Genomic DNA, 27,670 nt, shown 5'->3' with positions numbered 1-27,670 from the left:
CATGAATGTAACAGGATTTAGGCAGATTTGTGGATTTAACGGCAAGCTGTGCTGAAACGTATCCGCTGTTCCTTTTGTGCCATAACCACCTGGCATGGGTTCGTTTTCCTCTGTGAAATGCTATTTAATCAAAAGGGATTGAAAACGTTTGACCCATCAAAATTCGATTTGTATTTTTTTTTTTTTTAAATCAACCCAGATAGTTTTTTGCTTTACCTGTTATTAACCATTTAGAGACTGCAGTACTGCATTATTCTATGTCTAAGATTCTAACTGTTTGTGCTTTCGAACATTTGTGTATAAAATGTGTCATTGAAATGAACCTGCTCTGCCTTGCATTGCCCTGCCTGAAATGCATTTGCAGCATGCATGTATTAGCTCTGATTGAGTCACTGGCAATGGAGCCAGCTCTGAGCCATGCGCACTGTTCTGGTAAGCTGAGCCCCTTATTGAGGGTGTGTGAGAGAAGCATCCTCGCGGGGCCAATTACGCATACGGATCCACACCTCAGTAAACATACCCCAGCATCGCCAGCTCTGCTCCTCTCTGCTGTACCCGTCTGGCCTGCCTCCCCTCGACCGAAACCTCATTTTAATTTGCTTTTTTGCTGCTCCTGCTGGAGGATGCTTATAGTTGGTCCCTAAGGGGGGAGGGGGGGGGGGTCTAGATATGTTAGGTGAGGGGGGGTCGCTGAGAGCACTCGTCTCCCCTCCGTGGCATCGCGGCTCAAGAGCTGGTACAGAGGGGTTATGGGTCGGGTTGCCGTAGCGGCAGTTGTTTTCTGGAAACCAAAAGCCGGTGCAGTCATTTGCAGCAGGTCACAACGGCGCAGCTGACATGCTTGCCTGTTCTCTTCCGCCGTCGGGGCTCGGAGTGGCTGTCGCTATGGCAACGTTCAGGCTTTTTTTTCTTCTTGCGCCTGTTGGTGCCCTTGGCAATGGAGGCTTCTCGATGTAACCTCTCTGTGTCTCAGCTTTGCAGAGGTCAACTCCTGCTTTAGCAGTACTCCCCCTTCAGGCAGTTTCTCTCTCTCACCCTCTCTCATCCTCTCTCTCTCTCTCTCTCTCTCTCTCTCTCTCACCATCTAATTGTCCCACCCTCACATTCTTTCTCTCCCTGGTTTATGATTCTATTTTCCAGCGTTGGCCATGATTCATTCACAGATCAGCTGATCCTGGAATACTAACGTGCCAAAATGGGGGTCATTTTCCTGTTCCTAAGCATTTCAGATTGCTGGGCTTCGCCCCTTGTGCAATTACCATCTCAGTGATGGCCCTGTCTAGTTACAATGCCCACTGACAAAAATATGGGCTAATGAGCATCAATCTTCTCAGGTGCTCTTGACTCCAACCTGACATTTCTCATCCTCCGTCCCCCTGCTGTACCTTGGCTTTGAAGAGCACTCCTCGAGCCCAGCGGCATCTCGCTTCTTGAACCCGTGTCTCCTCTTGGTCGTCTCATGTGGCGGCTCTCAGAGCCCTCTCCAGCCCGTCTCTCCTGCTCAAATTGAGCTGTCTGACCCCTCGGCAGGAGAGGGATTGCCAGGGCGGAGACCGGCGTCACCTGACGGATTGCTTATCCGCAGTATTTATGTGGACGCCATGGCAAGGGGCATTAAATAGCTTAGTCAGGAGCGTCGACACACACATACACACACACACACAGCGGCAGCCAACAAGCCTGTCAATGCATGTCGGTAGCGTGGGTTTTCTTTTTCGCTTATCTGCTCATCTGCAGCAGGGAGAGGCGTGGCTCTGTGTGACCGGTCTGGCCCAGATCTGGCCCGTAATTTGCCGGATGTGCGCCAGATCGGGGCCAGATCAGGGCCAGATCAGGGTCAGATCAGGGCCAGATGCGCTCCACAATCGGCTGCCCTTTGGAATCAGGAGCGCTTTAAAGTAGCGCCTCAAAGCCCTGCGTGACTCATGAGACACCTCCTCTCGTTCCGGAGTGGCAGGCTCGAGCGTTGCCGCGACGTCCTCCGAGACATGGCGCACCGTGCCGTTTGAAGGTGCCAGTGATGCAGGGCAACCTCTCCTGTCGCTGCTTCCTCCGCACCCAGAGGACGCTCCTTTAAAAAACGCCATGTCAGGCAGTGCACCGCTAAGTGGAGGTGATGCCCATAGCCCGTGGAGGCCCAGGAGCCTTGATGTTTAAATTAAACTCCCTTTTTATTTCTTTTCTCTCGTTTCCAGTCAAACCAGAAAACTGTAAGCCATCTGGGTCATCACTTTCCTTCTGAAATCGTATAATTGCCCCCAAGAATCCTTTTTTCCTCCGTGCAGCCCTGTCAGTCTCTTTCACACACTCTTTAATCTCTCTATCGCTCTCTCTCTCAGTCTCTCTGTAGTTTCTCAACTTTCTATTCCTCTCATCTTTCCACCTCTCTCTTATTTTTACCCAACCTTCCCTCCTCCCTGTGAGCTTTTTCCATGCACATGTGGGGATATGAATGTTTGTGAGTGTTGATGTGTGTATGTGTGTGTGTGTGGGCTGAGTGTAAAACAGACAACAGGGAACATGCATTGGCGTGTGTGTGTGTCTGTGGTTGGAGGTGAGAATTATCCTGCCAGCGGACATATATGTGTGTAGGGGAGAGAGGGGAAGGTGAGCAGTTCTGTATGTGTGTGCTACCATCACGAGACATAAACACTCAAACCACAGCTTGATAAACCCTTCCTCTCCTTTTCCTCCTCATCCCCTCCTCCTCCTCCTCCTCCTCCTCCTCCTCGTTTTTTCGTGTTCTCTCCTCCTCTCCCTCCCCACACGTTTGGTGCCACAGGTGAATGAGTGTTCTCTCCTCCTCTCCCTCCACAGGTGAATGAGTGCGCTACAGGCAGTGGAGCTTAACCTGAGCGTGCTCCCCATCCTCCTCTCTCCTCTCAGGGGATGGCCAAGGTCCAGGATGGACACACACCAGAATGTGACAGGTACCCTTCACTATCGTGCACATCAGACACACACATATAAGAGATAAAGCAGACAGACTCGTGCATAGTTTACTTTTTCCATTAAAGAAGATTAAAGAAGAGTTCACTGTAATCCTACACATATTTTACATATGAAGTTGTCAAGCCACCTATAACATTTAAGAGTAAATGTACAGTACAGTGCTGTAAATCAGTGTTAGAGTGGATGTCACTGTGACTGAATCTCTCTTCATGAATAATCTCTTTTTCTATAGTGGTTTTAAGGGGATTGTAGAATATTGATTCTTTGTAGATTCAAGGTACAATTTGCTTATGTCTAGGCGGCCACGTGTTTGTGAGTGTGCACATTTCTGAGTTTCAGATCATGTATGTGTGTATGTGTCTGTGTGTAAATATATTTGGGCATTGGATTTGCGTGTTTGTGTGCAATGTTAGAGGAGAGTGTGTGTATTCCTGTGTTTGAGATCATGTACGTGTGTGTGTGTGTGTGTGTGTGTGTGTGTGTATATATATATATATATTTGAGCATTGGATTTGCATGTGTGTGTGTGTTTCAGCCCTGCGATGTTAGAGGAGAGCCGTGATGGAGTGAACAGTGCTAGCCTGACAGCCGGCTCAGCTCGACAGGTCTGCATTCAACGTCACCACACGCACGGTTTCGGCTTCATCGCAGGCAGCGAACGCCCCGTCGTTGTACGCTCCGTCTCAGCAGGTGTGTGTCTGTGTGTGTGTGTGTGTGAGTGACAGTGTATTATCATCCATGCATGGTGTGTATGTGAATGAAAATATTTTGTATTTGTTAACCAGAAACCTGTTTTCTTTTGGTGGCTATATAAATCTGTGATCTAAATGTGTGTATGCATGTGTGTGTGTGTGTGTGTGTGTGTGTGTGTGTGTGTGTGTGTGTGTGTGTGTGTGTGTGTGTACGCATGGTTGCCTGTGTATTTGTGTATGTCTGTGTGTGTTTGAGTATTTGCATATCTGTGTGGGTGTGTGTGTGTGTGTGTGTGTCTGTGAGTGTTTTGTGTGTATCACTCTTTGTGTGTATGCAATCTGAGTGTGTATCTGTTGGTGTGTGTGTGTATTTTTCTGTGTGTGTGTGTGCGCGTGTGTCTGTCTGGTACGTACACGCGCGTGCATGTATGTATGTGTGTGTGTGTAACATCTCCTCTCCCTAGACGGCCCTTCAGACGGAAAGCTCCTACCGGGGGATCAGATTCTGGCCATCAACGGCGACCCGGTTCACGACACCCTCCGGGAAAGAGTCATAGACCTTGTAAGGTAACATCCTTTACTGCCACCAAGGGAAGGGCGAGGATGGGGATTGGGGATGGGGGGTGGGCACTTAGCCAGCACTATGCCCAGGGGCAGTCGATTTTCCCTCCATATTTCATGCTCAATGACAATACGTCAAGTAAACACACCTGCATCCAGACATGGAGGATACTGAGGGTTTCTCCCTTCTTTTGTTGATGTCTGTGTCTTGAATTATTAATGAATGAATACAGATTAGTCTAAATGCAGATGGTGATCTCACACTAGTCGTGTGGATGGGGAGTTGTGCTTTTTGGGTGTGTGTAGCATATGTTGTGTCAACCTACTCACTCTCACATACACACACACACACACACACACACACACGTACACACACACACACACCCACACACCCACACACACACACACACACACACACACACGTACACACACACACACACCCACACACCCACACACACACACACACACACACACACACACACACACACACACACACACACACCTGTGTCTGTCTCTCCTTCTCCTCCAGACGGTGTCAAGACTCCATCCTACTCACGGTTATCCAGCCACTGCAGGTAAGATGGGGACATCTGCTGTGTAAAGTGTCACCGTTGTTCACATGCAACAGGGTCTGCACTAGGTAGGATACAGAGCTGTAGCCATCCGCCATCTGCACCAAGGTTTAGGTTCAGCTAAATGGCTTCATATGCTAAACATCACTCAGCTAAGAGCCCTGAGCTGTTAAACAAGAGCCTAGTTAATGCATACACAACTGCTGCTAGTGCCCCGTGCCAGCTGTGTGATAATTGTGTAGTTTTGTGCACTAAGCCGGGGATGAGACTTCAAATGTTCCGTTTAATATTCTCAATTGAGTCACCCAGTAAACAATTATTTCCCAATTCTTTTATTTTAAGTGAGTTTACTGTAGAAATGAGTTAAAAACTTTGGATTTGTTTAAAATATCTGTGGACTCCAAATCATCTAAAGTCCCTCTTTCATGTTCACATGAAATTCATTTTGTTTTTGCTCTTCTCTCTCTCTCTCTCTCTCTCTCTCTCTCTCTCTCTCTCTCTCTGCAGTCTCCTAAATCTGCCTTCATAAGCGCAGCCAAGAAAGCTCGTCTGCGAACCAACCCCCCTAAAGTGCGCTTTTCTGAGCAAGTGTCAATCAGCGACCCAGACTCAGTATGTCTTCCTGTCTGCTTCACACACACGAACAAACACACACACACTCACACACACACACACACACACACACACACACACACACACACACACAGACACACAGACACACAGACACACACACACACACACACACACACAAACACACACACATCCAGCCCCTCTCAGGCACACAAGCTCAGACAGCATCAGACACGATCAGCATTGCAACTGGCCACAGGAACAAAGCCAATCCATCTTTGAAATCAACTTCAGATTCCACTTCGACTTCCTTCCATTTTGTTTTTCCTCTTCTTTTCTTCAGCCCCGCCGATGCGCTCCTATCCTCCTATCAACTTTTGTAAAGTCCCCCCGGTAAACACCGGCTCACTTGTGTCAGTCACAGTCAAGTTAAAGGCAATGGAGAGGATCTTACTCTAGTTTATCAGGCCTCAGCAGCTTGTCCCCACGTTCAAGTTCACGTCCACGTGTCCAAATTCCTGGGATGTGAGGAGAATAAATATGTGTGTGTGTTATGAATAACACTGCTCTCTGCTTTGTTATCTGGGAAATTCGCTATTTGGCTTAGGTGGCAAAGGCCGAGACTCCAGTTGGGTGGAGTTGGGATTAAATTATGAGATGTGGAAGCTTATGGGAAAGATGGATAATCCTCAGAGAACCCTTTTCAATTCTGACGGAGATCTGGGAATGGCACACTTTGCATCAGATTGTAGCCGCACAACTGAGAGATCCTGACTAGCCTAGCAATCGTGAGATTGGTTGGCAGGCTCCATTTTGAATTTTGAACAGGCATGAGGATCGGAGCACAGCTGCACTTGCTTGCAGGACCTCAGCTTTCCTCAGTAAGCTGCAATGTTGTTATTAGCAGTCCATTCATTTGCAGTCTCTTTTCTTTGAATCAATCCTAAATTGGCTAGCTAGCGCCCTCGCCGTGGGTCAACGGGGGCTCATGGTAACGTGTCCTTCCCTGGCTTGTGTTCCCATCCATACAGTCCCAACCCTCCCCTCCCCCAACCTCCCCTACAACCACCCCAGCCACACAAGCAACGACGAGCGAACGCAACACCACACCCCCTCGGGGTGCCGCCTCTCCAATTTAGTAAGGCCACGTGATGGGAGGGGCGTGCTGCTCTCCGGAAGGACGCGATTGGCTGATCAGGCCTAGAGGCCGCAAATCGGTAAAGACCAAAGAGCACCACTACCACTACTGCTATCACCACTACCACCACCGCGCTGCCTACAGTCATGCCAAATCCATCCTGTGCGATCAGCAAGCGCTGGCTGCCAGTCGGATCACCAGACTTGCTCATTGGCGCAAAAGAGAGACAGCAAGCAGGAGATGCTCATCATACATGCCTGCATACATGCGTATATACACCTGGGGCCTACATTTCTCCAAGGGATTGAAATCAGACAGTGGCAGAGTGGCGAGAAGCAGCAGCCCTGTTAAGTAGAATAAAAAGCCAAAAACGGTGAAGTGTTGGCATGGTGCTTTTTGCTCAACAATGCCAGTCTGTTAGCTGGCCTAAAATCAGCTGGACATATAAACCAGCAAGAGACCAACACGGATGTGTCTCAACAACAACAGTTTGTGTTGTTTCATGCCGTGTTCGGAGCATAGCACTGGCCAAGAGGTCTAGCATCGCTCTGCAGGAGCCGGCATACGCCAGAAAACTAGCAAATGCTGGCCTGTGCTGAATTTTTCAGCAGGTCAAAGCTCCATCTGTTTGAGTCCTTAATCATTGTTTTACTCAATGTTATTCTTGAACCCAGGTCACAGCAGACATGTTGATCTCTGATCGGGAAATACACCCAATGTTTGCCAACATTATGCTTCTCGTCACTGATTGCCACCCCACCCCCACCCCCCCTTCTCTCGTCCCGATTGTCCCTGTCCTATCGCGTCCTGACTGGCTGATAACACTCTGTTATGCTAAACTCAACCTTTCACTGTCTTCATTTAGCAGGTGCGCGAGCACAGACATTATTGAAGTTTTTGACAGAGTGCCTGGACGCCAAGGCCGGATTTGAGTGACACCTTGAATGGATATGGCTACGCTCTTTCTGTGGCATACACAACCTGAGAACCGAATAGTGTTTGTGCCCTTTCAGATGCAACGCATAGCAATTGAGTGAGATTGCCTGGAGCAGAAGAGCTGAGGGAGTCTATTCAAAACAGCTTCATGTCACCCATCTGCTAATCCAGACAGCCTCAGTCAAATGCTGCAGTATTAATGTGATACAAACTCTATTTACAGCAAGGTCTGGTGAATATTAGTTTAGCTGGATTTTTTTTGGCAGTTCAGAGAAGCCTATTACTTAAGTATATGGCCTTTGAGAGGAAGAATGTCCACCTCACTGGAGGATAATAAACAAAAGGATTTCTTCTTTTATGCTTTTTAAGTTCTAATTTAAGAACTAGTTACAGGGGTATTATATTAGTTGAAGCTTTTCTAAGATTGGTTTTCATCAGCATGTGCAAATGAGGTGTTTGGCTAGGGTGATGGCAATGAAGGCTGTGTGTTTCTTACTACTCTTCACTGTGGTGAGGACTGAGAAGTCTAATTATCAGCATCATCACAGGCTGTTAGAAAGATGCTGTTTCATGATTCCAGAGAGAGAGAGGGAGAGAGAGAGGGAGGCTTTTGTTGGAAAGAGGACGTTTGATTCAAGCCTTTGTTCTTTTGAAGGTATAGAGAATAATTAGTTTGCTGTGTTTGCCTTCAGCAAAGTAGTCGAACGAGAACATTAGAAGGGATAGTTTCAAATTTAGGAAATTACATATATTACTTTAAAAAACTTTAAAACATGTTATAATTTAAACGACTGTGAATCTTTACTTTAGGTTTTTTATTATACAGCTTCAAGACGTCTGTGTAAATCCTCAATGACAACGAAGCATAATAAAACATTTATATAGGCTAATTCCAACTGGTGCCTGCTGTTATAAACACTGCTTTTGTCAAATGCATTGCTTCCATTTTCCCACTTGCCGCGAGTGGCAGAATATGTCACTTCATCAACATTCCACTTGAGATATAAAGGTCAACTGTGAAAGGATGCTATGTCACTTCAAGCCAGTGTCACAACATAAGTTTTTGTCAACGAAAACTTGAAATAGATTACTTCAACAGATGACATCAATTTGACATCAACGTGGCCAAAAGCAGAGTTTATGACTGCTAGCACCAGTTGGAATTAGTCTTCATAAATGTTTGTTTATGCTTATGTCAGTTGTTATAAAGGGCTTATGCTGAGGTCATGTAATTGTATTAAGGATGGCCTAAAGTAAAGCGCTACCAAAATAACTGCATGTAACTAGTCCCAATAGCTGCTATGCTAAATATGCTAAATGTACCCTTTTCTTACTCTCTTTAGAAAAGGGGTATTATTTTGTCCCTATTAGAGAGAATTTTGTTCTTCAAAATTCTGTTTGATAACGAATGCCTTGTTGTTCAAGAAGCTGAAGGGTTCCAGTTTCCACGCACAACAGCACAAAAGTTCTAGAACCTAGAGTCTAGAGTTCTAGTTATCTGGGGCCATTCTATCCACTAACTGCATGGTTCTAACTGACATCCATGGCAGAATTCTCCTAATACAGGGACAAAGTCGAATAACCCCTGAATTCTTTAAGGATTGCAACTGCTAAACTATGCAGTAAGGCTAACACTGCAATATTTCCTTCATGTAACATCTTGGGTAGGTGGCGTGCTCTCACTCCCCCTTTCTGAAACTTCATGTGAGTGCAACCTTTTGAATAGAGGGCTGTTGAGAGAAAGAATGAGAGAAAGAGAGAGAGGGAGGATAGGAGAGACAGAGGAGGGGAAGAGCAGCGTAAGGGATAACCTTGAGTCAGAACCAATTTTTCTCATTTCTAGTTACACAACTCCCCGGCTCTGCATGAATGCAGCAGCGGTAGCAGTAGCTGCAGCCGTGACAGCGGCGTTGTAATCACGCCGCATACATATTTAAGCAAAGCCCTGGAGGGACTGAATAAGCTCTCCCTTTTGATCGCAGCACAATGCACTCCTATCGACTCCTAAAGCAGAGGTTTGTCCCCAGTTGGACCACAATGGTGCAATTAAGGTGTATGCCCTCCCCCCCCCACCATGTATGGTAACAAACCTCAGCCTTTGAACTGAGATGAGATTGGATGCACTTTTTGCATTCTCCTCCATCCAATTATGAAACTCGATGGCCTCCTTAACTCTCTCCCTCTCTCTCTCCCTAACTCCTTGGAATTTATCAGGTTTTCTTTGTTGACCTGTGAAGTACTTCCCCATGTCTCTTCCTCTGTCCTCAGTCCTTTAGTGCTTCAGTAACTGGTTATCTGTTTTTCCTCTCCCTCCTGTCTCCCACTCTCTGTTTCTGTCCATTTCACTATCTCTCTCTTTCTCTTTCTCTCTCTCTCTCTCTCTCTCTCTCTCTCTCTCCTCCTCCTCTTCTGCTGTCCTCTGTCCTTTGATTCAGACAATGCTCAAAGACGATTCTTTACTCCTCATACCAAATGTGCTGAAGGTGTTCCTGGAGAATGGACAAATCAAGTCATTTACATTTGACAGTCGGACCACGGTTAGGGTAAGGTTGTGTGTGTGTGTGTGTGTGTGTGTGTGTGTGTGTGTGTGTGTGTCTGTGTGTGTGCGTGTGCGTGTGTGTGTGTGTGTGTGTGTGTGTCTGTGTGTGTGTGTCCATCTCCATCTATCCTGTGACGTGTAATGTAGCTGGTCCTGTTAGAAGGGGCCAAGACATATCTTGTGAACCAAATGAAACAGTATCACTCCCCACATGATGCTCATCCACATGTCTTAATTTCCATGTGCTTTGACTCTAATGTTTCACAACTGAGAGCTCCTCAAACACACTGTAGCGCTGGGCATAACTGAAGAGTGATGAGACATCTTGAATTGAATAGAGAATTGCTACCAGTTTTATTAGCAATGTGAGCATCAGAAACTTAGTATGCTTTTTCATGGCCAGTTACTGTGGTTAGCACGAGGCTCTAGGCTTACTTATCACGATGACTGCATGTTCTAACATTCACACTACACCATTACCGAGTTCAAAGCCGCCTTTAAACACACACACACAGCCCAGACTGTAACATTTCACATTCTGGGAGAACACTCCACTAAAGTACACCAAAACAGTCATTACCCATAATTCCCCAAACCAGGAACTCACTTAGCATCACATTAGCTTGCCGCTACAATGCGCTCAATTAGGTCAGAATTGCATATATGAATGTTCATTTATAACCTTTAGGGGATGAGCAGGCAATTGCTACCCAAAGTTTTATCAAAAGAGTGGCGAAAGACATTATCAAATGGAATGATCTTATTGAGCTTACTGTAAATATCCCTTCCATGGACTAAAGTAATTTCCCTTAAAGTAATTTCCCCCACAGTAATACTGAAACCTAATATCTGATACCTCCATTTTGAGCATCACAGAAAACAGCACAATATGATTCTTCCATTGTAAGAAGAGTCCTAACCTGGCACATGAAGCCATTTTCGTTGGTGCCACTGAAATAGTTATCTATGCAGAACCATTAAGTAAAGCAATTTATCTGTATTTAAAAGGATTCAAATCTTTTTTTTTTTTTTTTTGTGGGGCCGGTGGAGAGGCCATTAGTATCCACTGGCCATGCTAGATGATGCAGGCGTATTTCAGAGTGCTCATTAGGTGACATAATTTGATTAAAAAAGAGAGATGTTCCCTCTCTCCTGAACAGTAATGGAAAGAAGGCCATAACTTAATGTCAACTTGATTATATATGTCTGTAGACATTAAAAAAAACTAAAATGCAAATCAATGGATGCCAGACAGCAAAATAAATTGTAGACCAGAGTCACCAAACTTTTTCTTAGCAAGGCCAGATCCCTCTGCCAGGCTCTTTGGGAGGTCCGGAGTGTGTCAGTAACAGTGAATAGTGAATAGTGCTGTGGACAACAGGTCTACCTTTGCCGAGTATTGCACATTAAAACATCTAAAGATATGTTTCAGTCTGTTTATATACCGTTAGTTGGGTTTATTTGACATTACCATGGCACATTGTCAAAGTTGTATACAACACATAAAAGGCAGGTAACTAAATAAAATAAAAATATAAATAATTCTTAAGCATTTCGACCATTATCATAATTTTATTACATTTCCATTTTAGTGCAAGTAGTGTAATACATATGGCCTGATAAAGTGAGGAATATTCCGAGCAGATATTTAAAAATGTATTTGTTTTAAATGTATTTGATTTATTATAAATATTTTACATTTAAATTACAAAAAGAGTTGCAAATCTACAAAAATGGAAAATCTGCCATGGATTTATACATATATCATGTAGGAATACAATATTTTAACATAGATTTGTTTTTCATAATTATTTTTATTATTGTTCTTATTATTATTATTATTATTATTATTATTCATTCTTAAGCAATCCAACCATTACAATCATTGGATTACTGTTTTAAGTAAATAATCAGGAGCGGATAATAATAGTTCAGTATAAGCATGTCTGTCCATCACTCTCGCTTTATGTACGTTTATAAAACAGTCCCATACACTCACGTGTGGCTGGGTAGAAATGAGCGAATTACAGAAAATACCGGCCTGAATGTTAAGCTCAGCTATTTTTGGCCCCTTTGCGCGCCGGATACAAAACATCACATAAATTGCCTCGGGAGGCCACCCAGAAGGTGAAAGTGGGCTGTGTCCTTCCCGTGGGGCGCAGGTTTGGGACCTCTATTGTAGACAAACATCCATACAGGGACGGCCCCTGTAGTCTCACTGGATGTGTAACCTATCATAGGGGGGCCCTTGGAGAAAGACTTTGAGGGCGATGGACGTGTAGACTCAGCAAATGTTTGGAGGGTCACCTTCAGGGCTGTGGGAGGCCCTGGCTATCAGTAATCCCCTCACGCCTGAATTCATCGGGATATTGTTTGATACGCCGATGAACAATAACTGCAAACAAAGACAAATCAGCCCATTAGTGGGGCTATTTACCATGCAGACATTGACCTGGGAGCACACTAATGTGTATGAGTGTGTGTGTGTCTTGTCAGTGTGGCAAGCAGATATAAAATAAATAAATAAATACAAAATTCCCTGCAATCTTTCCATAACAGCGTGTGTACGAGATGGTATTTTCCATCCTTTTTAAATCTTTGGTCAATATTTCCAGAGGAGATTATCGGCGTCTGACTGTCAGATCGCACCCACAACAGGGGCGGTGCTCCTCATGAGCCGTGCCGCTTCGGAGGGGAATCCATTTCTGTTCTAGCATTGTTACCATGGGATCGGTCCTGATCAAATAACACCAGGAGCAGGTCAATGCATATCGACAAGCCCCCATGCAGGGCTCCACAGCTGGGCAACACTTGACGTGACGTGTGCCTTTAGTCAACATAAGGCTGCTCGTCTCGACTAATGTATGTGTCTGCTTGTGCGTGTGTCTGTATAAGTGAGGGCAGGTGGATTTATGCGTCACAGACTTTATTAACATTTGTTGTCCTTTTCCTGGGCTGTATCCAGGAGGCTGAGGAGCGCCCCCAAGAGGCTCAGTGCTGGAATAGTTACCATTCATTAATCCCATTCATCTCCTCACTACACACGAGTAAAGTAAATGTCAGCCCTGTTTGCTCTGTGTAGGAACAGCACATTCAGTGCATGCCAGAATACAGTCAACAACTCAACACCTTACAACACACAAATACCTGCATCTGCCTCACACTGCCCCATCTGCCAAACATCGTTTGCATTCTTCTTTTGTCTGCTTCCGGGTGTAGGATGTGATATCGTCCCTGCAGGACCGTCTGTCTCTGCGCTACATCGAGCATTTCGCACTGGTTCTGGAGTCGGGAGGACTGGACAAGAACCAGAGGTTGCACCTGTTACAGGAGCATCAGCCTCTGTCACACGTAGGTTACCATATCCTTCTCTCTCTCACTCTCTCTATTTCTCTCTCTATCTTTCTCTCTATCTCTCTTTCTCTCCTTCTCTCTCTCTCTCACTCTATCTCTCTCTCTTTCTTTCCTTCTCTCTCTCTCTCTTTCCTTCTCTCTAGCTCTCTCTTTCCTTCTCTCTATCTCTCTCACTCCTTACTTCTCTCTATCTATCTCTCTCTCTTTCCTTCTCTCTATCTCTCTCTCTCTCTTTTTCCTTCCCTCTGTCTCTCTCTCTCTCTCTCTTTCCTCTCTCTCTCTCTCACTCTCTCATGGTGCTTCATTGGCATGAATGAATAAACTCAATGTTGCCAAAGCTACAAGTTTGAAACTATGGAGACGGTACACATTATTATATAACTGGTGTAGTAATAATGAAAAATGAAAAAAAGAACAATGTCTTCAGAAGTAGAACAAACAATAAATAAATAAACAAACCCAAAGCATCTAATTTAATCTAAGTTCAGTTATCATCGAGTAACAGAGTAGGCCTATAACCTTTACTCATACACATACTGTATACACACTGTAGATCTGGTTTGCTATAGTTGTATTTCTAGATCTAGTTTGTTGAATTTATTTGAATTCAGTACAATTTACTAATCATATGATTCATATCCGTATGAGCTATGGTGGTGTTCTTCTATCATGAGTAACAGTGTTGCTCTCTCCCTCTCTCTCACACACACACTCACACACACACACACACACAAATATGTATACACACACACGTATTCATACAAGTTATTTTAGTACATTTTTTCTCTCTCCTCTAATTGCTCCTCATTCTCTATCTGCCTGTTGTATATCTGAACGTCCACTTTGCTCTCCCATTTGCCCTCTTTCATCTCTCTATCCCTCTCATTTCCTCTCTCTCTCTCTCTTTCCTTCTCTCTATCCCTCTCATTTCCTCTCTCTTACTGTCCGCTTCACTTTCCATTCTCACCCCACACCCCACGAGAGAAACCCATATAGAAACCTGTGATCAGTCAGTTGAAACCCCAGGAGGAACTGTCTGTGGATTGATTTAATATTCTGACTCTGAACTCCCTGCCGTGTAAAGCATTAATCCAATTTACGAGTGAGAGAAAGAAGCCTGTATGTGGCCAGATTGTAAGGTCAGGGGTACAATTACAGGGCTGAAGGCCATGAACGGCAAGATTATTGACAGCATGAATGCAGCAGAAGATTAATCCTGCCATTAGCCCCTTCACATTTGCTATAGTTACATTTTGCTTTAACATAAAGAATTATGGATAAAAGTGCCGGATTCAGACAGTGTAATTTACCTGTGAAAAGAACATGCAAGTGGTATCATTCCCAGTCTTTGTAAGACTGTCATTTAACTTCAGCCTGTTCTGCATGCTATGGTGCAATTGCGTAAATACGTTGTTTTCAGTAATGATACTTCCATAGTTGGAGAACAGATTTAATAACGGCTAACCAAGCATTAGCACTGATGTTCTCTTGTCTGAAATCTTGGACACATACAATCCCAGAACGAACAGGACAGTAATTCCAGTTATCCCCACAGGTCACCACGGCGATAGATATCTGACCTGTCAGCTAATGCCAAGGCTAACGCTAACTCAGCCTTTTGTGTTGCCTCAGGTGGTGCACAGGACCTACTTCCAGGGGATGAAGTGTCTTTTTCGCATCTGCTTCTTTCCGAAAGACCCTGCAGACTTGCTGAGGAGGGATCCCGCTGCCTTTGAGTACCTCTATATACAGGTACTCCTCTCTCATCCAGTGCCATCACATCTTGTCTGCGAAAAGGAAGACCAGCTCAAGGAGATTTATTCATACCTGAAGGGAGGGATTATGCCTGACAGCTAAATTTGTGATCTACTGAATGCCTCAGAGCACACAGAGTTATCTGTTGGAGTGACCATCTAGTGGTCAGACAGACATAATGCTGATGGTGTGGCATGTGTCAAGGGTGCATTATTTACAGCCTGGACTAGGCAGCATAATAGCAATACACTTAGCCGCTTAAGACAGCCATCAGGACATGCTGTCATTTTAAAGCAGAAGGGGTAAAAACACAACATAATGTCAAAAAATATATATATTTTAGTTGTCAGTTCACATCAAAGTTGAAAGCAAAGAAGCCTTTGCGCTTATAGCAGTCGATGTGAAGAGGGGTCAATGCAGGTGTCAACAGTTGTATTCACACTACTCTGAAGTAAAATGTTAAAGGCCTACCCATCCTCACAAGAAGCACCCAGTGTGTCTACTGCCAACAAATATGAAAATACATTTTGTGCGAGCTACACATCTTTCCAGTAAAGAATGCCATCTTGGCTGATAATCATGAAGATAATCACCTCCTGGTATGGCTTGACATGTCTGCTCTCACCTTGACAGAGTCGCAATGATGTCATCAAAGAGCGCTTTGGCGTGGACTGGAAGTCTGAGATCACACTGAGACTGGCAGCCCTCCACATCTACATCACTGTTTCTATAGCGAGGCCCAATCAGAAGATCTCCCTCAAACATGTTGAGTATGTATATTCCCATACTTCCCAGTAGCAATGCAGTATATTTACCAATGAACGTGGGTTTCCATATTTTGTACACAAATGCAGTAAAAGGAACAGAGCAAGAGTACAGGGCTCTCAAGTGTCACGCATTGAGAGTGACAGTCACTCATTTCGGTCTTTAGTCACGCCCTCCCGCCACACATTGTATTTCTCACGCAGAAAAAAAATATTTATAATAAATGTAATATGCCGCAGCACCCAACCAAAATTCCTCTGGCCGCCCCACTCTCACTATGGAACCGGCAGTCAAGCGCGTCTCCCCTGGAGTTCTTAGTCGAGCCTGCCACTTATCAGCCAATCAAAAAAACGAAAGGGTCTATACAATAGCCAATCGGAAAATAGCACCATTGTATCTGGGTAAGATTTAATGCAACAACCAATGGGAAAAAAGCATATCCTGTAATTTTTCGTGATTCTGCTACATCTTCCGAAAGTTTTGTTCACCAACAAAGCAAATCGCTGAAGCTCGAGCATCACTTTGAGCACAGTCATGATCTCCTGTTTTAATGTTACAACAAATTCACAACTTGTTTCACACAAACAATGACAACTTGACTGCTGTTGAAAAATGTTTCCCAGATAATTAGCATCAGTTTTTCACGAGTCTCTTAACCAACAGTTTTACAGCCTGTTCACTGACAACACCTGCTCAGAACAAGTAGTTCACAGATGTAGCCGGTGTGTATCGGTGAAACTCACTCCTCAGGTAAATAAGAAGCCACCCGCAACATTGGATATCTAGCTATTTGTTGGCGTAGTTTGTAGTGGCGGCGCTTGGGATGTCAGAGGTGGCAGTATCGAACCCAGTGCGGGACGTTGAAAAGTCCGATTGCCTCTGATTTTTAAAATAATGTCATATTTTATTATTATATCCTGGCCATGGATGCATTAATCATTGCTGCCTTTCAAAGATGTCAGGTAAAAAGCAATTCATTAATTAATTTTGACCCCCTGAGGGGGGGGGGGGGGGGGGAATGTCACTCTTGCCTGTCTTCAAAACTTGAGAGCCCTGAGAGTATGCATAATTGGGGAAACAGTTTTTTGTAATGCCTTGTGACGTAAAGAGCTGTTGTAAACCTTTGCTTTTTAATGACAAAAACCTGTTGCAACCTCAACTGTTCAAACAGCAACTGGAGCAACTACATTTTATACTTCTGTACAGCTGTTGCATTTACACTAGTACTGAAAAAGGAGTATCCTTCTAAAACCCTCACTGAAGGAGGCTGTTTGTTTTACTCCTTTCTCCAGGAAGGAGTGGGGTCTGGAGCCCTTCCTCCCTCTCAACCTCCTCCCCATGGTCAAGGAGAAGAACATCTGCAAGACTCTCTCCCAGCTCCTGAAGACGTATCAGCATCCTCCTCCGGCTGGCAATAAGGTGTGTTCCCAGGGCAACCAAACAAGTCAGCCACACTGCGCAAGACACAATATTTAGATTGCTCACATCCCCACATCACAAAAAAAGGTGTCAGGGAGTAATGTGAAATCGTTTGAGCAAGCGCTAAACGGGAGAAGAAAATTAACTATCTAGCGACAAACATACACAGGCAAGCCGCACATGGCTTTTTTTCATGCTGCCATGCAAGTCCTGACAATTAGCGAATGAGGCTGGTCTTATCGCCTTAGAGAGTGGAGCGCTCGCTAACCTTCCTCTCTAATTAGAGAGGTGAAACTAGCAGGCAAGGGAATCACTGAACAACATAGAAGAACTAAAACATGGCATTAGCGCGAGTCCTTATGCAATGAATCATCCAAGACCAAAACAAAAGCAAATTATTTTAAATGAAGGCAGCTTTGTGGCTGCCTAAAGGGGAAATGTTGGTTTTGTGATTAATGACACACAACAAATTACGAGGGCCTGTAATTTGAAACATGTCTAATTACTCATGAACAAAAATACAGGAGGAGGACATTTTGGATATTGATGAAGCTACAAGCTTCAGTACTTTGATTCTTCATTAAAAGACTAGTAATTGTGAGGGTGTTGTTCACCTTTGACTTGACAATGAGGTGTATTGAGGGAAAATATTGAGGTCATTTTTTATTTATTTTTTACTGCTGATTAAAATAGATTTTTGTCAGCTGGATATTTTTTGTCATTGGTCAATGGCCGTTATTTCCCCACGACCCTGTGGTCTACAAGATTTTTGCCAAAAATATGTCATGGGTAATTCTTTCTAAATCTTTCTGTTACTTAAAGTTCCTTTATCAATATATTATGGCACATTCTATTATGTTAAGTGACACATTATTATGTCAATGTAGACACAGATTAACTCGTTTCTTAAATTTAGAGATGTTTGGCTACTTCCACAGTGTGTAAATGAAATGACTACCACAATTAAGAGGAATATAACAGTCAAATAAAAAATGTAGTATTGACTTTTAATATTTGTGGATTATGGAGTTAGGTAACAGTGCCCCCTGCTGGTCTGAGATATCTTGTGAAACGTTCATATCTCTCTCTAACCCCCTCTTCCGCTACCCACTCCTCCTCTTCCACTCCCTCCATCCCTCCCTGTCCATCTTGTCATGTCTGTTTCTCTCACCCAGGTTCCCCCACTCCAGGGCAAGCATCAGTACATGCGTGTCCTGAACGACCTTCCACCTTTCGGAGGCCTGCTTTTCCACACTGTCGGGCTGGTAATATGACTCATAAAAGATGCACCTACCAAGCTGCTGTCCGATGGTAACATATGCAGGCTTTAGGGGTCTGATCAGAGGCAATAGCATGGGGTCAGGGGGTAGGTTTAGCCTGAAACATTTAAGGGGACAGTGCTGGATAGGAGTCCTGGAGTGTTAGTGCAAAGTTTTGAGATTTAGACTGAAGGGGTTGAGATTTTTCAGGAGGCTCAAAGTCATAAGGATACATCCCTATAGCAAATGAGTCACACAGTGAGTACCACACTGATGTAAAATAGCTCATTTTAAAGTCAATGGCTGTGTCCAAAATGAAAGAATCCTAGGCAGCATTCCGAGGAAGGACACAGTCAAGGTTATTAACCTTTAAACGTGGTGTTTCTTTTTGCAGCATTATCTGATTTATTTTTTTGTTGCTTTTGCAGGACGAGAAGCACTCAGCTACGACTCTGTTGGTGGGGCCAAGGCACGGGATCAGCCATGTCATTGACCTGAAGAACAACCTGACTACTGTCCTGGCAGAGTTCAGTCGGGTGGCGAAGGTCCAGTTGTACAGGGAGCACCAGGGAGTGGCTAGAGTGGAGGTCACCATGCTGGAGGCGAAGGTGAGACATCAATTGCTCTTGATTTTAGGGGAATTTTGACATGGTTATTCAAATGATTCATAACATTTATAGCAGCTCTTAAAGGCAGATACAGTGGGGAAAATAAGTATTTGAACCCCTGCCGATTTAGCAAGTTTGGCCACTTGCAAAGAAATGTGTGATCTATAGTTGTAATAGTAGGTGTATTTTAACAGTGAGAAACAGAATATCAACAAAAAAATCCAGAAAACTGCATTTTATAACATTTATGACTTAATTTGCATTTGATGCAGAAAATAAGTATTTGAACCCCTAGCAAAACATGACTTAGTACTTGGTGGAATAACCCTTGTTGGCAAGCACAGACGTCAGACTTTTCTTGTAGTTGGTCACCAGGTTTACACACTCTCAGGAGGGATTTTGGTCCACTCCTCTTTGCAGATCCTCTCCAAATCCTTAAGGTTGCGTTTTCAATGGGAGGGAATGAGGGAATGAGGTTCAAGCCCAATATTCCACGTTACATGGCCCCATCCATAGTCCCCTCGATGCAGTGGAGTCGTCCTGTACCCTTGGCAGAGAAACAGCCCCAAAGCATAATGTTTCCACCTCCATGCTTGACGGTGGGGATGGTGTCATATTCAGCATTCTTCCCCCTCCAAACGCGGCAAGTCGAGTTGATACCAAAGAGCTTGATTTTGGTCTCATCTGACCACATCCTGTCTCCCAATCCTCCTTAGAATCATTCAAGTGTTCATTGGCAAACTTCAGACGGCCCTGTACATGTGCGTAGTGTGTTGCCAATGGTTTTCTTGGTGACTGTGGTCCCAGCTGCCTTGAGATCATTCACAAGCTCCCCTTGTGTAGTTCTGGGGTTATTCTGCACCTTTCGGATGATCACCGATACCGCACAAGGGGATATCTTGCATGGAGCCCCAGACCTAGAGCAATTGACAGTTGTTAGGTGTTACTTCCATTTACGAATAATCGCACCAATAGTTGTCTGCTTCTCACCAAGCTGCTTGCCGGTGGTTTTGTAACCCATTGCAGCCTTGTGCAGGTCTACAATCTTATCTCTGACGTCCTTGGTCAACTCTTTGGTCTTGCCCATGGTGGTGAGGTTGAAGGTGTGAAGTATGATTCTTTGGACAGGTTTCTTTTATACACGTCACCAGTTGAGATGAGGTGTACCTTGTTAGGCCTAATGAGAACTAATCTGTGTGCTTCTTGGGCACATAACGGGTCATTGGGAGCCAGAATTCTTGCTGTTTGCTTGGGGGTTCAAATACTTATTTTCTGCATCAAATACAAATAAAGTCATAAATGTTATAAAAAGCAGTTTTCTGGATTTGTTTGTTGATATTCTATTTCTCACTGGTAAAATACACCTACCATTACAATTGTAGATCGCACATTTCTTTGCAAGTGGCCAAACTTGCAAAATCGGCAGGGGTTCAAATACTTATTTTCCCCACTGTATATACTTCTACGAGTCCGTTACTCCGTGGTCACGCAGTTGCCTCGAAGGACTCGTTTTCATTTATGGTTCTCCGACGGTTGTGGGTGTTGTAAAGCATTGATACTGATGTATTGACGGATTGAGGGAGTTGTGACGGGGTTTCTTAGGCCGACACTCTTCTAGACAAAAGACCACGAGGCGAATCAAAGGTTATTGGAGGTGTATTTCAAGGTGCTCCTGCAGGGAGTCAATTCCACATCGAGTAGAGGCAGGCAAAGACTAAAGATGCACCACAGTGTTACAGGTTAAATACCAGTCAATCATGGGAGGATACCTTGGGGGTGATAGGTCAACATTGGGGAAGGTTCTACAGGTCAAGGTTGGGAAGGGGAGGTGAGTGGGAGGGGATTTTCTTATGGAGGAACACACACAGGCCCAAAATGGTGGACAATGTGTATTCCTCCACCTGGGGCAGGGGGATGTCTGCTGGGGCCTTTAAACAAAGGTGTACTAAGACTATCAATAGACATGGCACACACACACACACAAACACAGGAGAACATGCCTGCAATGCAATGTAAGTCTATAAATTAATGGCAATATCAATTTCCATCAGTTGGATAGTTACAAAATTTGTGAGGTGCACGTCAGGCCACGGAGAGGTGCTCGGAGAGGGTTTGCAACGTCGGAGAGGGCTCTCTGTGTCTCCGTGTGTCCGTTAACGGACGACCATAAATTGCGCTTAAGAGATTAGTACCCTGGTGGTAGGAAAAAGGACATGTAAAGCTCTCCCTGGTGTTTGGTGCAATAGAATAGTAATGAGAAAGGATCCTCTAAATTACACTGAACTTGGGCTTATCCTTCCCCCCAGCCAAAGCAAATTATCATCCATTTAAACGGCAAGTGAATCGGAGACATTTTGGGCTAAGTATATCCAAAATGAGGAGGAATGGATATCTGCTTGACACAGACTTTTGTCAAATAACACATATCGCCTCACAGAAAGTGTCCTGGCATCTCTTTCTCTCCTTTCTCTTCACCACTTCCTTCTAGCCTCTGGTGTTGCTGATGGAGTGGCCTGATGCTTCGAATTTTGCCTGTCTGATCTCTGGCTACTACAAGCTCTATGTGGACCCCAAAAGGACTATCTACTACAGGACACCTGGTCAGTCTCATATGATCAAGGCAGGTATGTTAGTAGTGCCCCCCTTGGTTTTGTGTAGCTAGCAGAAACCCTGTGTGAATTTGTTAAACTGTACTTTGAAAATGTGCTTAATGTTTATTTTTTTCTATGCATATGTAACACAATGCTGTAACCTGTAACTGAAACCTTCATGTCTTTCCATCTCACTCTGCTATGGATTGCCTGCCATTAGTACAAAAAGGATTATGTCTCTTAGGTGCTTGTAAAATATCATTGTCAAAGTTGGTTGTATGGTATCAAAATATCATCACTTTGTGTCATCAGTGGAATTTAATGTGCATTTAATATTGCATTCAACTGACATAACAAAAAACTGACCACCTAACATGCTTTTGAGCATGAGTACAGAGTAGAATTTTGCAGCATATATGATTTTGACTTGACATGGCAGTCTCATGTTTTTATATCAACACTGAGGCTCAAGGTCAAGTTGTGTGAACTGGTTTCCATCAGTAAGGCTTAAGGAAACAAACTAAGGAAACTCTATGTAGCACAAAGGGTGACTCATATTTCAACATTTCTCTCAAAATTTCCTGGAGTGTCATCAGCTTCCTCCATTTGCTCGGACCAGTTCCATTGACGCCTTGGGGATCTCATTCATATTGCAAGCCACCTCTCGATTTCTCTCATCTCCATCTCGGTTCAGTCCCATTGGATTGTGGTTCATTTTTCTTGTTTCTTTTCTTCACGTAAGTCACTTTCAGGATTTGTCAGTTCTGCCTGCTCTCTCTCTCTCTCATCAAAGAACATTTAATACTCAGTCATTCTGTTGGATGTTCCTGCTCTTCTATCTGTCCTCATATTGCTGTGGTCAGTCTTGTGAGGGAGACTTATATCACCACATTCCCTCAGGGGTGACCTGTTTTAATCTCTGAAACTACCAAAACCACCCCTTTCATACGACTCCAAAACAACATCCATACCGCTGTCGCTTTTCACCATCAGGATGCTCCATCCAACTAACCTCTGAGGGTTGTTCCACCTGTCAACTCCTCTGATGATTCTGTCCTTAGATTACAGAAGTTCCCACGCACACTCGCGGTCCACGGGTGCGTCAAGTTCCGGTGGTGTTAGCGGCGGCGGCGGCAGCGGTGGTGGCAGCAGCCGACGAGGTGAAGAGAGAGATGGGCTATCCAGAGAGCCATCCCAGAAGGTGTCCGGCTCCGCCTCACACCCCGCTCCATCACAGCACCTGGGCCTCTGTCACATCCACCTGCGTGAACAACAGCAACTTCGGGAGTTGCAGCAGCAGGCCGAGGAGCAGCTGGACATCAACGAGAACCTTGTCTCCCAGGGGCGCTGCCGTACCAAGTCCGACCCCACGTTCAAGAGCGCGGAGTCTATTGCCCGCCCAGACAGCCCAACGAAAAGAGAGGAGGAGGAGGAGGGGGGCGTTGGCTCCGGCTTCAGGAGCCGGGAGAAGTCCTTGGAGCCCCCGCACCATACTGGACACTCCTTCTGTGACTCCTGCAAGGCCAAGCTCAAGGCTGAGGGTCTGATCGTAGAGGATGTACGAGGCAGTGGAGGAGGAGGAGGTGGGAAACAGCAGTGCTCCAATGCCTGTGGCTCCCGAGAGGGAGGAGCTGTGGACCTCATGGCCCTGCCTCTGCCCGGCAGCGAGTATGATGAGATATACGAGAACGTGGCTGGGAAATTGCAGCCTCCGGCTCCTGCCATCGCTGCCCCTCCCCCGGGTTTCCGGGACAACAGCTCAGACGAGGACGACCCGAATAAAAAACGCAAGGCTGCTGCCGAGGCAGTGGGGGCCGCGAAAGCAACAGCTGCTACTGTAACTGCGACAACAGCCACATCAACAGTAGTGGCAGAAGCGTCAGCAGCAGCAACAGTTGCTGCGGCAACAGCCGGAGAAACTCAGGAGGATGTCCCGGTGACTCTGATTGATAACGTGGCCACCAGGACAGTGCGGGACCATGCCCAGGAGCTGGACGATGCATTGGTCTCCACCCTGCAAGCCCTCGAGGCTCTGGCTGCCTCTGAGGACTACCCCCATCACCACCAGCAAACCCCTCAAACAGCAGGTGGACTTTCTGCTTCTCAGAAACACAGTCTCCTACCTCCTACCTGTCTATTTCTTTCCTTGCTTGACTGCCTATTTATTTAGGTTAAAATGGGGATTAGTTGTATCACATATGAGGCCAAACAGATTTTGTATTTAGACAGAGAGACCATTTAGTTTTGTTCTCAACAGGATCCCTGGCAAATGCCTCATCCTGCTGCTTTGCTATGGGTTGAAAGTATAATTGTTTACCAAATTGCACATATTTAGGACTGATATTGTTTTTCTCCTAAAGCATCATTATGTGCAATAGACAGGCCAGATGTTCAGAAATTTAAAACACAGTGTGATGATAACTCTCAATCTGTTAAATATGCAGGTGATTGATGCCTCCCTATTATACTATGCTAATGAATTTGTTCATGTTTAGGGTGGTCTATTTAGTCCTTGTTTGTGTGTAGTCTATTTTTATGAACCTGATTTTGTTCTGTACTGTGTACTTTGCAGGGTTAATAGTGCTGGCAGCAATCACCCCCGAGTCGTCACTCGACTCTGGACACGAGACCAACTCCTCTGAGCTGACAGACATGTCCGAAATGGTGTCCGCCATGAAACAGCACCAGAACCAAGCTTACCTGCTGGCACACCACATCAACAAGGAGCGCATCTTCAGTCGCAGAGACTTCCCGCTGGCAATCCCTGGCTGCACCGCCCAGACTCTTGGTAGTGGGGCCTTCTCGATGACACAGATACGTGGTGGCTGCCCCCCTAAACAGGTGATCCTGAGCAAGACTGTACCCTTGAAGGTCAGCCCCAGCCAAGGAACGGGGTCTCTCTGTCCTGTGGAGGAGCAGAGAAAAACCCAGGATCAACTACAGATAAAGGCCGATGCAGGGAAGCCTGTCAAAGAGCCTGTGAAACCAAGGGCTAGAGAATCCTCTCCTGTGACTCCCGAGGAACTGAAAGTTGTCGCCAAGGTGGATGTGTCCACTGGCGGCAGTAAAAATCTGAAATTGTCAGAGGGTAAACTGAGTCCTAATGCCTCAGAGAGCGTCAAAGGGAAAATGTCTGGACAGGCGAGTCCAGAGGTGACCAACAAAGCCTTACCCATCCTTTTGTCTGTAGATAGAATCACTTCTGCCAAGCTTAGTCCCACGAAAATGTGCCAAGATGCCGAGACTGCCTCTAGTGAGACCAACAAGCCTTCAAGCTTTAAGGGCCTTCTGCCTGTTGATGACCTCTTCTGCACGTGCCCAGTGAAGCCTGAACCGGGGCCCCAGTTGCGACTGAAGGAACCCCAGGCCCAAAAGGTAATGGTGTTCCACTCCTCTTCACCCACTGATGATGAAAGACTTTGTGCCAAGGGACTGCAACTGGCAAGCTGCAAAGAGACCGTGGGGCGGACAACAGACCCTAATTTAGCCAAGCCTAGTATCCATCCGCCACCAAAATACTCCCCGCACATGCCAGTGAAGACAGAGCGCAAAGAGACACCTGACGATAAATCTGAGAGCAAAGTCCTAACAGAGCAACAGAAAGGTCTTGCCAAAACCTCCTTACCTGTCCTGGTGGAAACAACACACATATCTACCTGCGGAGAAAAGGGCGCGACCATCCCGGGGGCCGAGCGCAAAAAGCAAGGCAGCAGTAAGAGTAAGTCCCAGCGGGCCGCACCATTCCAGAGTTTTAAGAACCTGATCTCAGCCACCTTCCCGGCCCGTCTGCGACGCGAGACGGATGAGCGGCGGGCACAGCTGCAGAAGGTGCGGCAGTATGAGCTGGAGTTCCTGGAGGAGCTCCTGAAGCCGAAGACATCACAGGGCGAGTTCATGCCCCAGGGGTCCTCGCCCGTCCCAGCTGGCACTCCCTGCGCCTGCCAGCTGCGCACTAGTCCTGTGCAGAAGGTTCCGGGCATCTCTCGGGAGCAGAGGCGCAGCTGCGACTGCAAGAGGATATGTCGTGGGATGAGGCTGCCCGACACACCAGTCGGATCCTCCATGGAGCCCCGTGGGAGAGAGAGGCCCATTTCCAAAACGCCCCCTACCATTCCCAAGGCCCCTCACAGCCAAGGCACACCAAGGAGGCCACAGACACTAGAGATCAAGACCACGAGAATCCGCTCCACCAGTCTGGAGTCTCGTGAACTACGTGACACACCTGTGTCCTGCCTGCCCACTTGTACTTCCCGTCCTGAGTGTATGGTGGCGGCGCCGCAGTACAAGAAACTCCAGCGAAGGTACAGCATTGGTGAGCTTGACAACAACAATGACAGCACGCCTCTCTATGCCGAGGTCAAATCCACCAAGGCCAAGAGCCTGGAAAAGGAGATGGAAAGGGTTAGGGCAACAGGCCTTAGACTCCCAACCCCAATAGAACCCATTCACACCCAGGGTAGTGAGGCGAAAAAGAAAGGTATCTTCTTCATCCAGGGAGAGGAGATTTTGCGCGAGAGCCGGGAGGGAACCAGCGAGGTACTGTTGGCAATACCCACTGAAGGTAGCAGTGATGATCGAGAAAAGTGCTGCTCTTTCTGCTTCTGCTACCGTAAGTGTGAGGCTGCCGACTCGAGCAGTGAGAAGGACGAGCTCTCATACTCGATCCCTCTGCAAGTCCTGCCCGGCATGCAGCTGGACTCCCGCACCATGCCGGTGGTAAGCAAAACCTTACAGGTGCTGGACGCTGAAGACTGCAGTGCGGAGGAAGAGGAGGAGGAAGAGGAGCCCCAGACCCAGGAGATCGACCTGCGTGCCTGCAGCAGTCTGGAAGCCAGCCTGACACGAGTGCAGTCCCTGCAGGGCAAAACTTTCTGTCTGCCCGACGGCTTCCTCAACGCGCAGCTGGACGCCAACGAGCTGCTGGCCATCCTTCGGCAGTGTGCCAACTGCCACCAGATTGAGGACGAGCCCCGCATGCCGGCCGCCCGGCTGGCGGAGTACAAGCAAGAGTTGGCTCTGCGCTTCAAGGAGTTTCGTGCGTCATGCCGGCGCGTGGCGAGCGTGGAAAAGAGCCCCACGCGCATGCTGAGTGCCGTCACCTCCAGCTTCCAGGTGCTGTGCAACCTGACGCAGACGTTCATCCGGCTGGTGCGCGGCATTCGCTCCGAGACCCAGAAGCTGCAGCTGCTGCGCAAGGTGGAGGAGGTGGCAGTCAACTACACCCTGCTCCTCCGGGCGGCCGAGGACGCCATGGGTCACTCTAGCAGCCTCCCCAACAAGAGTGCCAGCCCTCAGGCAACTGCAGCCACAAATGCAGGCTCCCTCCCGCGCTCCATCAAAGCCTTGCCCACCAAGTGAAGCCCCATAAGCATTCCCACATCCCCCTCCACAGACACAAATCTGAAAGCCCACCGAACGGAGCGGCCATCACAGCTACTGGGGGGGGGGGCGCATATCGGGTCATATCTCAGTTATTGTTTACATATTTTTTTTACAGGACATATTAGGATAAAGTAAAGATTAATTCTCAATAAAACTGTTCCACACTACGTTTACAGGGGGATGCTGCAGCACAGATTGCAGACTGCACCCCTCATGCCGTCCATCTCCGACTGAAGGACACCTGTGTATCGTGTCTTGTGTTTCCTGTCCAGAGAACAGTTCTGTCTCTAACCTTCTCATCTTAGCTCCCTTACCACTGGATGATAAACAGGGCTAATGATTGCATTTCAACACTTGCGTCAAGGGGCTAGCAAACTAATTGAGGGTTTTGTACTTACTGTATCTAAATGTATGTAATTAATTAATGAATTGATTTATTTATTTTTGTGGGCAAGAGAAAAGATTATTTATGGGAGGACAGGAGATCACTGTCATTTTCATGAGGAAATTATATAATTCAAGAAATAAAGTTATGACTTTATAATGAATTAAAATGACTTTACTCCTCCGATGTACC

At 46.0% G+C, this 27,670-nt stretch overlaps 1 protein-coding gene across 2 annotated transcripts in view; it reads left to right on the top strand.

Annotated features, from left to right (window-relative positions):
* The window catches only part of frmpd3 (FERM and PDZ domain containing 3), a 64,832-nt gene extending 37,162 nt beyond the window's left edge, over positions 1–27,670 (top strand). Inside the window, exons 2-16 of one of the 2 annotated variants that reach the window (XM_031587198.2) lie at positions 2,818–2,930; positions 3,488–3,642; positions 4,109–4,211; positions 4,735–4,780; positions 5,285–5,389; positions 9,857–9,964; positions 13,180–13,311; positions 14,947–15,066; positions 15,703–15,839; positions 17,127–17,253; positions 18,429–18,518; positions 18,941–19,120; positions 21,609–21,720; positions 22,773–23,798; positions 24,284–27,670. In XM_031587198.2, coding sequence (XP_031443058.1) covers positions 2,890–2,930; positions 3,488–3,642; positions 4,109–4,211; positions 4,735–4,780; positions 5,285–5,389; positions 9,857–9,964; positions 13,180–13,311; positions 14,947–15,066; positions 15,703–15,839; positions 17,127–17,253; positions 18,429–18,518; positions 18,941–19,120; positions 21,609–21,720; positions 22,773–23,798; positions 24,284–27,069 — 5,268 coding nt within the window. In that variant the 5' untranslated portion in view covers positions 2,818–2,889 and the 3' untranslated portion in view covers positions 27,070–27,670. Of the gene's footprint in view, positions 1–2,817; positions 2,931–3,487; positions 3,643–4,108; positions 4,212–4,734; positions 4,781–5,284; positions 5,390–9,856; positions 9,965–13,179; positions 13,312–14,946; positions 15,067–15,702; positions 15,840–17,126; positions 17,254–18,428; positions 18,519–18,940; positions 19,121–21,608; positions 21,745–22,772; positions 23,799–24,283 lie in introns of both variants that reach the window. The other variant, XM_031587197.2, reaches the window with a different exon arrangement.

The sequence above is a fragment of the Clupea harengus genome, chromosome 20 (genome assembly GCF_900700415.2).
Source record: "Clupea harengus chromosome 20, Ch_v2.0.2, whole genome shotgun sequence".
In the NCBI taxonomy this organism is placed as follows: Eukaryota; Metazoa; Chordata; class Actinopteri; order Clupeiformes; family Clupeidae; genus Clupea; species Clupea harengus.
The sequence above is the reverse complement of the archived record's forward strand: the minus strand, read 5'-3'. Positions and strand labels throughout refer to the sequence as shown.